At 32.5% G+C, this 15,443-nt stretch overlaps 2 protein-coding genes and 1 long non-coding RNA gene across 3 annotated transcripts; all 3 read right to left on the reverse strand.

Annotated features, from left to right (window-relative positions):
* Positions 1 to 90: 90 nt before the first annotated feature.
* On the reverse strand, positions 91 to 3,813 carry LOC132724013 (uncharacterized). Its single transcript, XM_060708824.1, has 5 exons — positions 3,646 to 3,813; positions 2,654 to 2,792; positions 2,249 to 2,350; positions 512 to 1,067; positions 91 to 328 (listed from the first exon to the last, which is right to left on the reverse strand). Exons 1-5 carry the CDS (start codon positions 3,811 to 3,813, stop codon positions 91 to 93), a joined length of 1,203 nt encoding a protein of 400 aa, XP_060564807.1.
* A 3,613-nt stretch (positions 3,814 to 7,426) lies between these two features.
* Positions 7,427 to 9,678, reverse strand: LOC132724018 (uncharacterized). Its single transcript, XR_009624833.1, has 4 exons — positions 9,572 to 9,678; positions 9,232 to 9,288; positions 8,139 to 8,226; positions 7,427 to 7,637 (listed from the first exon to the last, which is right to left on the reverse strand). It is a non-coding gene; the product is annotated as an uncharacterized LOC132724018 (long non-coding RNA).
* Positions 9,679 to 11,226: 1,548 nt separating this feature from the next.
* LOC132724014 (uncharacterized) lies at positions 11,227 to 14,408 on the reverse strand. Its single transcript, XM_060708825.1, has 4 exons — positions 14,251 to 14,408; positions 11,989 to 12,218; positions 11,536 to 11,685; positions 11,227 to 11,294 (listed from the first exon to the last, which is right to left on the reverse strand). Exons 1-4 carry the CDS (start codon positions 14,406 to 14,408, stop codon positions 11,227 to 11,229), a joined length of 606 nt encoding a protein of 201 aa, XP_060564808.1.
* Positions 14,409 to 15,443: the final 1,035 nt, after the last annotated feature.

Consider the following 15,443-nt stretch of genomic DNA (forward strand, 5'->3'; position numbering starts at 1 on the left):
AAATAAAAGAAACGATAACTAAATGTTGGCACAAAAGAAATGCTGACGTAAGGTGTGTTTTCTCTTTGCACAAGGACTTCAAAAAAAGTTTTAAATACCTAATAAACCAAGGAGATTGTTCTTTGCCAGATTCGCTACGTTAGCTCCAGCCACAAGGATATTTTGCATGGTAAGGTTGTATGGTCCAGACCCTGGTTTAGCACCACATAATCCAACACACAAAGGCTTTGGTATCCCTGGGAAATTGTTATGTGGTGGTGTCACAGCAGGCTTAGTAAGGGAAGCAACATAATTTCCATTGATGTACAACGTTGCACCAAAGTGTTTACTTGAAATGTAAAAAAATGTATATATTGGTCGTTAAGTACATGAAAATGAAACATCTTACAAATATTAAACAGTAGCACATTAAAGTACGTTTGAGTTGTGTTGTTTCATATTAAAAATATCGATATTCTTCAGGCAGTGTTGTACGTAATTCAATATGTTATTTGAAGTCCACAATACTTACTTGAAAGAACTGACGACCTTGTAGTTGATGTTTGGTAACGGATTCCATTTGAAATGTAAGTGAAAGTGATGATGGTGGCCGTTGATGTTTGCATAGTGCACGTGCATGTGCAAAACATTGTTAAGAATATGCAAAGAAGCGCCGTGTGAAAAATGGTTTATCCCATGGGTTGTGTAGAAATAGTGTCTGTTAAGGTGGTGATGGTGATGTCCAAATTTAATTTGAAATGTGTGCGAAAAACCAGCAACGAAATTATTAAGGCCCGAGTAGATGTTATGTGACGGATGGTGCCCAGCTGTTTGATGATTACTGTGCAGGAAACCAGCCGTTTTAGTCACTGTATAATGGAGACTTCCGCCATGACCTGTAAAATGTGCAAAGCCGTGGTGAAGATGGTGCCTGTGCAAGTGTGTGTTTCGTCGAGCACTGCTCTGCTGAGTTTGATCATCAAACGTAAAGGAGACATCACCACTCATATTGAATGCGGCGTCTTTTGTAAATACGGTATCGGAGATATTGGCGACAAAATCAAAATCATCAACGACAATTTCTTGTACTGAAATCAAGTGATGAAAATTTTTATTTTCATGTCTAAGTAAGTCAACATAAATGTCCATATAAATAACTATTTTTGTTTTCATTCCATTGAGATGTTTCAGCTTAACATCTGAAATTCTGCCATTTTTTCACAAAGTGGTCATGGATAGAATAACTACTAGTATATGTTAATATTTATCAAGCGAATTAATTCACTCACATCTGAAAGGAACTATCTTTGCAGTGTCATTACTAAAAATCAACAAAATAAGATTCCGGTTATAAATTCAAAATATTAATTAACTGAATAGATGATGTCTATATGAACGTGATAAATCATTGAAACTTTTATTTTTTGAATGCTGTTTTTACACATTTGAATGAAGATTATGTTTGAATGGTTTAAATTTATAGATTATTAACCCTTTACCTCATATACACTTTTGCCCCTCTCCCCCCCCCCCCCCCCCAAACTTTATGCCTCAAATAGTGAAAAAATGTCCTGTTTGGGCAATGTTAGAAAGGGATGCCAGAAATCCTGTTTGGGCCCCAAACACATGTTTTCGTTTGGGAAATGTTAGAAAGTGATGCCAGAGGGTTGCCAAGAAGATTTTTGACTAATGTGAGGCTTAAATTGGCCTCAGTTTGATCAGAAGATAACGTGTAACCAACGCTAAAAAGCCTTTGTCTCTATCTCAATCCATTGAGAAGTTGCAGCACTTCGAAATCAGTTCGAATAAATAAAAACTCAAAAAAGTTATTTTTGGCAATTTTGAAATGTCCGCTCGTTGCCATGGTAACAGGAAATTAAAGATTGAGCATGCCGTTACAAAGGTTATGATGCAGTCAACATTTGTGTTAAGTTTGGTGAATATTGAAATATCGTATATAGTTTCATAACAGTCTGAACTTGTAACAGGAGGCTTTTAAATGAAAACAGCCATTTTCCACAAAATGCTAATGCAGTAATGGGTAAATAAGTACTTCTAAATTAATTGTCATTACATGTACTATTTTACGGATCAATATTCGGCAAAGAATGATGAAAGTTTTAATTTAGTTATTGTCGTAAGTGCCTTAAATATTCTGTTACTTCTCACCTTTTTGTTTGTGATGTAATCATTAAAACAGTCCCCTTTCTCTTTCAACATAATATCATAAAAGTTCATGGAGTAAATATGTTAAAAATTATCAAATTACCAAGACGTTCGCAAGTTGCTCCCATAAATCCGGTCGGGCATGTGCAATAATGATCTCCGACCACTTTTCCGCCATTTTGGCAAAAGCTTTGGTTAAACATGTCTGAAACAGTTCAAAATATCGACAGTCTTCATTTTGCTTAAATATCTTTATTTTAAATAATGGTAAATTTATCTATTTTAATATTACCAATGTATTTAAATGTCTTCTTTATTGCTTGCATATAATAAACACGGACGAAGCATGATGACTTTTGCATTTGCTTTAAGCCAATTACCGAAATTCATTCAAAGATTGCAATAGTGCTTTGCGAAATAACAATCAAGTAGAAAAAAGAAAACCTTTATTTTGTCGTTTATAATAAAGACAATGAATTTTACCAACGGCATCATCCAGCAATCTTACCGTTTGGAGTGCATCCCAGGACATGCAATGTTGAACATTTCAAGGCATGCCATTTGTTGGTGTGTACTGTTTTCGTGTACATGGCAGGTTCAAACAATACCATGAAGTTTGATGCATCCGCAAATTCTCCAAGCAGTTCCTACAGAAATGAAAACAAATGTAGAAGAAATGAATAATTGAAATTGAAATATAGGTATATTCATTTTATCAGAAATGAAATGAGTTTTCGGTGTTTCCATTTTTATTAACATTAGCCTGAAAAATAACAACACTTTTAAATATGAACTGATTGGTCTGGTTTCAAATTAACAAAAACACATACATGTAATTGACTTTTCAAAAAGGAATATCATGCTCACCAAAGATATGCAGATATCATCAACAAATAAATCGGACATTTTTTTTCACGTTATTTAAAAGTTATCACAGAATTCTAATCAAAACAGTTTTAAAATTTGGACTCATCAACATAATAACAAAAAGCCAAGTGGTTTAAGTAAATGCTGACTGGATACTAAGTGGCATCAATTAAAAAACAAAATAAACAATTGGAACTGAAACTCGTTGTTTAAATTGTAGATAAACAGGATTGCCTTATTTTCGACTCGTCTTACCATTGACACAAACATCGGAACATTTAATTCGATTTGAAAATTGCTTTTTAATAGCAGAGTGTCCTACATGTAAATTCCGAGTTGGTCATACTTTCGTTTTCTACTACAACCTTATTACAATTTTATTTCAGTAATATATATTAAACTTCGTGCCATTGCATTATTTTTTATATAGTCATTTTAAAATAAGTAAAAATCTGAGCTTAAGAATGAAACTGTATTTTATTTGGTTTGGTGATAATCTGCAGCCCTGCTTAAACCAGTTTTTTCAGGAATCATATCATGTTTAAGTAAATCTAACCAAACAATGTGTTGTTTTTTTCTATATTGCATAAAATACGGTACCCATGCATTAAAAAAATACTTATATGAAAATACCTGAGAGTAAATACGTTCTTGGTGTGTAAAATCCGACGCGTCTAGAAATGTAACATTGAATTTCTCGTGGGCCAATGGTCGTTCATGGTCGCACAGACGAATTTTTATCCTTTCAACCATGATGGGTTGTGGGAGAGTCAATGTCAACTTGTCGTTGTGTTCTGACATTGTGAATGTCAAACGTCGTAACTTGTGGTGACATTGTCCCGCTTCAAAAAGGAAATTTATTAAATCGGATGTCCTTTATTAGTCTTTTTAGTTTATTACTAATTCTATTGCTACTTCTACTTCTCCTTCTGATATTGCTGTTACTGCTTCTGTTGCTGCTTCTAATACTTCTGCTACCACAACTAAGTTTCACTACTACTACTACTGAGTACTTCTAAGGACAACTAAAAACTACTACTAAATGTTACTTTTGAGTACTACTAAGTCTACTACTAAGTACTACTACTAAGTACTACTACAACTACTACTACTACTACTGCTGCTGCTGCTGCTGCTACTGCTACTGATACTACTACTGCTACTGCTACTGCTACTGTTGCTACTGCTGGTTCTGCTACTTCTACTACTTCTACTGCTAGTTATTATTGCATGTTTCATCAATGAATATCTGTTAATAAAAATAAGATGATTACTTGGCATATTTTGTCCGTTAAAAAAACAGTGACACACAAAAAACAAGATAAACAACTGCTTAAAAAATTCAAAATTACTAGTATATCATAAATTGATGAAATTCTCATACAAAATGATGAACTGAATGTACGACGTTCTTGCATTTTAAATCTTATCTTAAGGTTCAAATAAGTATTTCTTTGTTACTACTGGTTATTATCCCTTAACCTTTTTGGCGGAAATTGGTTGTGTTCATGCAACCGATACAGGTAATGATTATCGTTTCTGTTCCGTTGAGTGTTATCGACAGACGGATAAGTTCGTTGAAAATATCTAATTTGGTAAACGTAAAACGTACATGTATATGGCATGGCAAATATCGAGTTTTGAAAAAGAAAAATGCAGAAAACACAGGGGTCAAAACCTGAATCATGTTGCAAAAATATAGAAGGGATACAACGTATTGTAGGTCTCTAAAATTCTAACGTGCGTATTATATATTTTCCCTTTCTTTTTGGATTGTTTTGATACGTTGCGAATACATATAGAATACAAAAACAAGCGACAAATGTGCAAATTTTAACATTACATAGTCGTAAAAAAAACGAAAAAAAAATCTATGAAACTGTATCGTTTGAAATGATGTTGATGCGTCTTTTCTTTGTTTGAGGAAATATTATCAATGAAACTTATAAAAAGTGACTCTTACCATTGACATCTGCTATAACAAATATAAAAAAGAAACACGTATACAGATGAAGGTCCATCTTGGCCTATTAAAATAGATCATGTGAACTTGATGTCGATACTCACCTTATCTCTTCTTCTTTAGTCTTATCTATTGTAGGTTCATTTAAACTAATGACACTTTACCATCCTTTTAGACGAAAAAGGTATTACATAAAAAAGATTGAGATTTACTGCCGTCTCTTCTTAATATATTGGTAGCGTTTCAGTAGTCAGACCGCATATTTACGAAAATTCTATTCGAGTTTTTGTAAACCATGACTAGTATTGTACGTATTATGTACGCGTTCTTACACAACATTGCAAATGATTAACCACCACACTACCCCGATCTCAATCTTCTGGACTTTTACCTGTGGACGTCATACAGAGCATATTTTGTTAATATGGTACATTTGAAAGTTGTCTGATATATAATTGCCATTACTTGTGTATGCATTTTCTTTGTGCCAAAGTTAATGTTATTATGTCTACTAAAAGATGTTTGTTTTTAGACAAATGCATCTTTTTCTTTATCATTTTAGGAATAACAGTTTGATAAAATAAGGGCACATATTGTGAAATTGCTTTTTTTTCCTTTTTCACGCGTATACTTCTCTAAAATTAATTGTATGATTTTCAGGTCACTTGTCAAAAACAGCATGGAAATAAATTTAATAATTCCACTGTGAAGTTATCAAATAACTTAAATAAAAATGCTTGAGGAAGAATAACATATCAAAAAATGAAATTAACAGATACTTCTAAAATAAAAAACGGGTCATCACTGTAATATTGTAAAAGATGAAAGTTCCACCATATAAATGTTTCACATGTTATGTTTATTCAAATGCAAATAATATTATAAGAAAATATTAAATCTCAATTGATGCTATTGCATATCAGGATGTTGTCGCGTAAGGTACAAGAGCTTCTGATGCTTCTCGTGGAAAACAGTAAAATGTGTCAAACAGCCATCATGTATTTGGTTTGTTTCAAAAGACAGTTGTTGTTTAGGTATTACATTTTTTGTTGCGTAACATTTGAAAATGGTGCACCTGATATTCATTCAATATTTACCAACGCTTGACATACTAATGAAACAAACACACACACACACACATATATATATATATAGCTATGTTTGTTCAAATGGATTCTTATTTTTGTTATTTTATTTTATTTTTTATGTATACTTTAATTGAATCTTGTCAATAATTACTTTTTAATTGAATTGAGAACAATTGAAATTAACGGATACAAAACGTCTTTTGTAACATTTCATGGAAATTCATTTTTCAATTCCTTAAAATATCTTAACTTCTAAATATTTTCACAAGAAGTTGATTTAAAAGTGTTGTAATATCTAATTATTGTTATTGTACTCTTGCTTATCATCTTAATCAACTACCTTATTTGTACGAATTACTATTTCATGAAAGAGGGTCCACTTAAAATAGCACATGTTGTTGGTGCATCATTAGTTTTCAACGCGCAAAATTGCAACCAAAATAGACATATTTTTTGCGCACTTAACTTTTATTTTGGACAAACAAAATATATGTTGTCTTGTTTGAACTTAAAGGTTAGAATCTATAGACCAAAAGAGTCACGTATCAAATTATAAGTATGTATCTGACCTCTTTATATCTTCAACAACATCGTCAAATCTGGTGCTTTTCAAATATCCTTTTACAAACTAACATACAAACACACTTACAGGACAAACTACTGGCGGACACTATAAATTTTTATGACGAGTCTGTCGGGATTTGTTCAGTTTGCAAGCATTACGTCCGCTTGAACCAAGTGTGCAACGATCTAATGTAATGTTCCATTTTAGCTGTGACATCTTAAATTACAGTGCAGATAGTTTGATTAGATACGTTATTGAATTTAGATAAATTGAGAGCTAAATATTAAACTAAATATTCTCATTCGATTTCATTTTATTCTTTCATTGATTAATCAAATCCCATAACAAACAGAACCTTAAGTTTCATGTCGGACCTTTGTTTACTAAACACACTTAAAAACGATTCGGGCGCTGTAATGTGTTGTAGATGCGTAATTTGATCACCTGGTGACACAATCGCGATTTTGATTTACATATAGATATCTGTCTTTTTGTTGGTGTATATTTTATTTATTTTATTTTATTTTTATTTTTTTTGGATGTTGTAATTGTTTTTTTTAATGATATTGATGTTGTTGTTTATCTGTACTACTTAATATTCAACTCTCACTTTAATGTCCATTTTTTTTTTTTTTGGAAAATAACAATACAAGTCATCCAATTAAAACCTTTATATATCAGCCAAAGTTTTCATGCCATCATTTTCCGCGCATGCACATAGATTAGAGGAGCAATAAACGTTCATTATTGAACAAGCTAAAGAAACAAGTCTAAGATTTGTACATGAATGATATTTTATTCTAATTTCTTAAAACATTTTTGAAACAAATTTAAGCAACATTTAAAAAACATTAAGTGAGACAGTAATTGTGTAAAAAGCCAGGAAGCTACCCGCTTGATGCACATTTGTAACATGTTTTTGAACAACTTAATACCGACACAACAGGGTCACTGCATACACTGTAACCTATGAGGCGGAGACGAGCACATTGGGGTGTGTCTGTACATGCTGTAAATATACAAAAACGGAACAAATGGGTGAAATCATGCTTTCTTTTCCACCATTACCCATACGCAGAAGAATTTCTTTTAGTTTTTAGATTTACAGTAATAGTAATTAAAACAAGTACATTGTCAAATACAGTTAAAAGGTTCATTAGGCTTTAAAAATGTAGCTAGTTCATTCTTTTTTTCAAACTTTATCTTTTGGTATTCTTTGACCGTTTCCAAAACGTCAACAATTTAAGATAGCCCATCTACTGTTTCTATATAAATATTTTTATAAATAATTTTGTATGGAAGTTAATAAATGACTTTTTTACAGTTTTAGACCTTTTTTGTTTCGTTTTGTTTAAATCATAAGCATATTACGTGTCATAAGTCCTTTTTTTAAAACTTAAGGTAACACATGTGTCCGGTCAACAGAAGGAAACATTTAATCATATGATATGATACTATTTTCACTATATAAATAATACTTTTTTACGACATGATACTTTTTTCTACTCACTTGCGACAGAAGTACACTGTTTGTTACATCGGTTTCCGGTGCAACAATTCCAGCAGCCATTTGAGCTCTTCATATTAGAGTCACATAACTGGAACAGTATCAAAAGTAGAAAATTATAAATAATATGCTATGATAGTCTTTAATGTATAGCTCACGTTAATATATTAAACGAAGTCAGAATTTTGATAAATATGGCAAACAGGTAAAAACAATAACTCCATCTATGTAATATGTAATCGACAGTTGAAATTTGTTTTGAATACAAATAGAATTAAACCTAATACAATGGAGAAATAATCGAAATCCCTAAAGAACGCCCAAACATTTTGCTTCATGCATACTACAGGGTTTACATTTTCTATTCATAAATTCCATGTATTATAGCTATCAAACGAAAAGAAGTGACTGTAACAATAGTTGTAATGCACATTCCTCAATTAATATACTAAAACAATACGATTATTGGGAATAATCCAACGCCCAGTACTACGAATATACATGAACATTATCACGAGACATAAAGAAAACTTTAGAATACATCTATTTTGCGACATACTTTGAAAACGGGCCATTGATTTTCAAATGTCAGCTCTCAATACATTTTTGCTGGAAACTGTATGCTGAATTTGTTTCATATTGAAATAAATCTGATTTGAAAGTGACACTTTGCTCATTTATTTCACTATTAGGTTGAGAGATTGCCATTAGATGATGGTGATTGATCAATAATTGATAATGAAAAATGTTTAGGTTAGAATATAAAAAAAAAACAAAACGAAAAGTATATTTAAAAAAGAAGTAGAAAACCCCATTCTTGATTGCAAAATGTAAACATATTTTGATCTTGTTCTGTGCATTCAACAGCATTAATAAAAAAAAATGTTTTTTTGTTTTTTTTTTTGTTTTTTTTTTTGGGGGGGGGGGGGTTAAGTTAAGATACCAGACATATCACTTTAGAATATTACTGTGGGCCTTGTAATGTTTTATTTCTTTGCCTTATCAAAAATGTTAGCATAGTTCTATTAGTTTTTTTGAAAGTACTGTCAACCGTCTCAATAAAAATTTCTTTATTTGCAAGATAAACTACAATTACCTGTTTACCCATGCATCTGTGAATGAACCCATTGTTTGTATCAAACACAGCACAAACCTGAAAGAGCCAAAAGAAAATTAATATGAAAAATTGCTTTTTTGGGGTTTTTTTTATTTCTTTTATTATTTTATATGTTTTTTATTTGTTTATTTACTTTCATTGATATGTCCTATTTTACTTAAAAAGCATATTTGTATAAATTAGAATTAAGTTAGAGAATACATAGATTCATACTCAAAATCTTAGATCTATCTTATAAGTTTGAACGTGTGTAACGCAAGGTTACATAAAAGTTCATCTATCTCTCTCAACAACAGTTTATGATATAAAATCCCCATACCTCGCCGGCATAACACTGCGATGTTGTAAAACATGCTCCGTTCAACTTGGTGTTTATACAAGAATAACATGATGGGCCGATAGCTGGTGGCGTTGTTGCTGTAAATGTCTTAGCTGTAATAGATTTAAGTATGTATCAGTAATTACATTATGTAACAGATTAATCAACAAATTGCATTAATATCTAAATAATATGGCTGTGTCTTTCCGTAAACTGTTCTTGAAAAGTACGTATTTCTTGGAAACAAAGCTCAGATACATACAAGTTAAATGTTGATGCTGCACATCAATGATGTGAACAGTCACAGGTAATCTTGAAAATCGTTCTCTATTACAGTTGAATATCCGAAGCATTACTATATTTGTCTCCATGTTTTTGGTATGTGCTCGTTGTTTAATAATTGAGTTGCATATTTGGGTGAAAAAGTAGAACCTAATGCATAAATTCACAAAGTAATTCCAGGTCTGAAAGTCTGAAATGTTTGTCTGTTGCAACAAAGATTGAAAGGTCTGGTCGAAGCAAAATAAATGGATAACTAGTAAAGTTGATAATGATTGGTTTACATAAAATAAATTCAAGACAAAGGTTCAGGAAAAGTATCTTCGTTGCGCCGAGAATATGTCCATTTAAATATTGGTGCGATTTGCATAATGTTCGAATGATTTTGAGGACGAACTGTTCTTTATTTTACAAATAGCAAAAATATGTCTGTAATATCAAATAATAGTTATGAATAAATTGTTAAATGTAAACGGTTCTTAGTAACGAGTATTATTTTCTTATTTATAAAAGATTAAACTACTTGATTAAACACAAGATTGATATTTGCCTGGAATCTAAGTATAGAACAAATACATTTTATAAAAAAGAAAACAATCGTCATAAAATCCTTCAAAATAACCTACAGCAAATATCTTTGATACATTTTAAAATAAACGTATTTTTTCACTCAGTTAATCTGTATTTTAGCTTCAATGTTAATTATGTTTATGAAATTGCACACGTTTTGCCAGTGTTGCAAAAAAAAATAATTCCGTTGCGCCTGTAGAATATTTTAGTCATACACCCGATCCCTGCCCGAATTTGGTTCCCGTCATTAGACTTTAGACGGGTATGTCTTAAAATTAATGGTTGAGCTAAGCGGTTGAAAGAGAACCGCCTCTCTGATAGTAAGCGTGGTCTTGGCTTTGTAACTTGCAATTTAATGATTCGTCGTACTTTTGTAGGGAAGTGATATTGATCAAAGTTGTCCTGGTTCCCTCCCCCTGCGTCAACGAAGACTTAATGCTAGCATACAGAGCATCATATAAGATTTGGCGACACTTCAATGAGGAGCCGTTTTTCAACAGAGGTGGAGCAAATGAATTGAGTGACACTGCCTCAGTTGTTACTTCTCTCAACCGTTTTAAAACGATCGACTATAGAATGGCTCATTGGTACGTTATTTGTTAGGTAAATAAAATGAGATAATGATAAAAAGAAAATATGTTATTTAAACATGGAACTATCACTTCAATTAAGCGTTCCTTTTAATTCCTTAAAGCTCGGTGACATGTTGTATACCAGAAAAACTATTTTTATTAGAAGATTTGAAAACAATTTTGATTTTGATAAAATCAAATACACAAAATTAAGTCTAAAATTTTCCCAATTGCTCAGTAGACAAATGAATATCTACTAGACGCTGCGTGAACGCGGCGTCTAATAAGGACGTTTGCTACAGCTTTTATTAAATCTTACATGTATAACGGTTTATGGCATATAATAGATCTAAATGTGTATACTTATGTACATGAACAAATGCAATACATATGCATCTCCATTGTATATTTTTTACATTTTTGATGCTTCTATTGTTCACGAATTCTCACAATTTTCATGCATATACATTCAATTGTTTACAAAAAGTATCAAATCTAAATAAATAAAAAAAACAATAAAGAAATCACAAAAATAAAGTAAACCTGCGGTAGCTGTGGCGGGTGGAGTTGATGTGGGTGCAAGTGTAAAACCGCCATGATGGGAAGTTGTTGAAGATACTTTTGTGGCTACAGTGGTCTTCAAAGGAGTTGAAGTTGTTGCTTGTGGTGTCAAAAGATTCAACATTGGCAATCCTGGAAAAGAAGGGTATCTTACTGAAATTTCATATTTACTTATTAACTCTTTTAATAAATCTTCGAAAATGTCTATTGATGTTTCCCTTATTAGATACAGTAGCACTTTGAAATTAATATTTTTCTTAACATCATGAATTTCAGATTCATGATATACTTTTTGTGCCCTATCATTTTGTGCAATAATCTCCTGGTGCTTTTCCAGTCCTGTCTCGGAGGCTTTGGCTTGTCCATCTTTGTTTACATATATATTTCAAACAAAAGGTATTTTTTTTGAAAATTATCATATGGTATAGCAAATACCTAGCAAACCAAGAAGAAAGTTCTTTGCCATTGTCGCGACATTAGCGCCTGCAACAGCAATATTTCCAACGGTAAGGTTTGACGGCCCAGATCCTGGTTTAGCGCCACAAAGTCCGAAACACAATGGCTGAGGTATGCCTGGAAAGTTGTTATGTGGTGCTGTGACAGCTGGCCTGTTTAAGGATGCTACATTATGTCCGTTGATAAACAAGCTTGCACCAAGATGTGGGCTGAAAAATTGGCAAAAAATAAGAATATCTAGCTGTTCAGCTTTTGTAAAAGGAGAATAAGATTTATTCTAAACAGTGGCAAAAAAGGTACATTTAACTAACGTGATTTCACATTGAACATACCAAAACATTTCAAGACAATATTAAAAGAAATTTTACAATAAACTGAACACAAGTCCTAAACAGCCACTTAGTTCTATGTAAGTTTCAGACTTACTGGTTGATAGAAATGCAAAACAATATAATTATGGCGATTGAAAAGCAATTTATGGATAACATAAAGCCAAATGTATGGTCCAATTACCAACAAAATAAAAAAGTTCTGGGTAAATTTCATCAAATTCCCCCAAATAAAAGTAAAAAATAAAGCGTTATAAGCTTATGACATAATAATTTTCAAAATACTTACTGAAAAGAACTAACAATGTTGTACTTGATGTGCGGTAACGGATTCCATTTGAAATTTAAGTGAAAGTGGTGATGGTGGCCGTTACTGTTTGCATAGTGAACATTCATATGTAGAAAATGGTTGTGAAAATGTAAAGAGGCCCCATGTGATAAATGATTTGTACCATGTGTTGTGTAAAAATAGTGATAATTTGAGTGATGGTGATTATGGCCATATTTAACTTGAACGGAGTGTGAAAATCCAGTTAAGAAATTATTTAGACCCGAGTATATGCTATGTGAAGGATGGTGCCCATATGTGTGATGATTACTGTGCAGGAAACCAGCTAAATTAGTCGCCGAATAGTGAAGACTTCCTCCATGACCAGTAAAATGAGCCAAGCCATGAAGTAGATGGCCCAGTGAGTGGTGCAAATGTCGACGAGATTTGGTGTCTGTAGATTGATCATCAAACGTAAATGAGACTTCGCCGCTTATATTAAACGCTGCGTCTTTTGTATAAACGATATTCGAGATATTCACCACAAAATCAAAGTCATCAACAGTCATGTCCCGCACTGAAATAAAAAAAAACACGAAAAAAACGTTACTGTCTGAATATCTAATATCGACGGTTTAAATGAGATTATATACAACAAAAGACCGGCTGCGTTTTTCTTTTCTTCTGATACCTTTTTTTGTCTCACTTTCTTTTATTTCCTTTCCAATTTTTAGTCAAATGCAGCCCTATGTAGGATCCTACATTACTGATATTTTTTACCTTTTAATGTCGTGTTTAAACAATTATATACTATATAATTTTGGTCCCACTACCTTGGCTATATGATACTTACAACTACATATTCATTTAACAAATACATGCATTATAAGCTGTAAAAATGTGTATAACTAATATATAAAATGGTACTAAAGTCGAAATTTTATATTGACTTTTTCAACGAGAATAGAAATATATTTGTAGTTTAAATTCAGTCTATTTCAAATGGCTATGAATACGAGAGTCTTTGAATTAAATATCACAATAAAGCGAGAAACTGTACTGTATCATTTAAATAAAATCACCAATATACGCGCCATGTAACACCGCAAAACGTCCGTACCGCAAAACGTACATATACGGACGTTTTGCAGCGCATATCGTCCAAATTTTCTGACGTACATTTTGCGGCAAAAAGGCATGGTCCTGCCGCATAACGTCCATATTTTAAAGTTTATTTAATTTTCGTTGAATTTGACCAGTTATCATCAGGTGTTAGTGTGTGTTAATTTTACCGGAGTATGCGCCTGTCTGCCCGTCCAAATTTAGCTTGTTACCACTCTAACATCCACATACCCTAAGCCAGAGTTATTTGCCCTTTAATTACAATATCTGTTATATTTCACATTATTACCACTCCAACGCTTTCATTTCTTCTTCAATCTTGACGACTTTCAAGAGAGTATCTACGACAATAAAATCTCAACAAAGTTAGATTATAGTTTAAATCTAAAAAGAAACGCGCTATATTTCACCTTATTAGTGCTTTCGTTTCTTCTCCATTCTTAAAATTTTTTATTCAGAATATGTATTACAATAAGGTCTCGATCAAGTTCATTTATGAGCTAAGATGATTCCCATACCTACCCTCGCTTCCCGCGACGAAAGCTCTCGTGCTCAATTATGACGAGGCGGCTAAAAGGCCCTATCTCCATGACAATATAGCTATCTCGATCAAATACGACTACGCTGTCAAAAGTCCCCACCCATCCCCGTAAAAATGCACGGTAGAACCAAACCTCCATAGTCAAGAACACAAAATGATGCAATTATATGAAAAGCTATTGTCAAAAGCAAAGCTTAATTTTAATATTTTTTGTCATTCACTCAGTCCAATTCCTATATGGACGATATGCGACGCAATTACACACTCCCGCCGCAAAACGTACCAAGTACGATATGCACCGCAAAACGTCTACATGCGTACGTTTTGCGGTAAGGACGTTTTGCGGTGTTACAGCGCCATTTATTTTATACATATTTTCGCCAAAGCCAATGTCTAAAAATTTATAAGAACCTTTCAACATAAGGCTCTTAAATGTATAAGCTTGGCATTAGTTAGACGGACGCAAATCGTGCTTTATTTATAAACAGATTGTATTTAAAAGTCTTCGGTATTTTCTTTTATAATCTTTTATCATTTAAAGAGACTCTACTGATGTTTTTGATATGACCGGACTGGAAATATTTTTCGAGATTTTTGAACCACTTGATAACTTTCTGGTCTAAAAGCCTTAGTGCAATTTTATAAATATAAAGTGATGTTAATACCGGGTATGTCACAAGATGATCCAATATATCCGGTTGGGCACGCGCATTGATCTTGTTCGATAGCTGTGCCGCCATTTTTGCAAAAGGTTTGGTTAAACATTTCTGAAAAATAAGTGTATGCGACGTTTAAATCTTTTAAGATATATAAAACCGACTTGAAAAAAGTAACAAATGTAAACCAGTCTTTAAGGTTCTAGTATAGTCATTAATTCCGGGTACTGATCCCTTATTTTATATCAGATTCCTTTATATAAATTTTCTTTCTCATCTTAATTTAAGAAAACAGTTTCAATTGCTATGACCTTTTTAAAAGATTTTCAAACTTTATTAGCTTCAATTATAAAGAAAAGATAATTATGTTGTTCGGACTAGTAGACTTTCTGAAATGCTGAATGTTAATTTACCGTTTGGACTGCAACCCAAAACATGTAGCGTTGAACACTGGACTGCGTACCAGTGTTTTATGGTCAGTTTTCTCGTGTATAGTGCAGGGTTGAACGTTATCCATG

Source organism: Ruditapes philippinarum, unplaced genomic scaffold, assembly GCF_026571515.1.
Source record: "Ruditapes philippinarum isolate M1 unplaced genomic scaffold, ASM2657151v2 ctg530_1_1_1_1, whole genome shotgun sequence".
Classification (NCBI taxonomy): domain Eukaryota; kingdom Metazoa; phylum Mollusca; class Bivalvia; order Venerida; family Veneridae; genus Ruditapes; species Ruditapes philippinarum.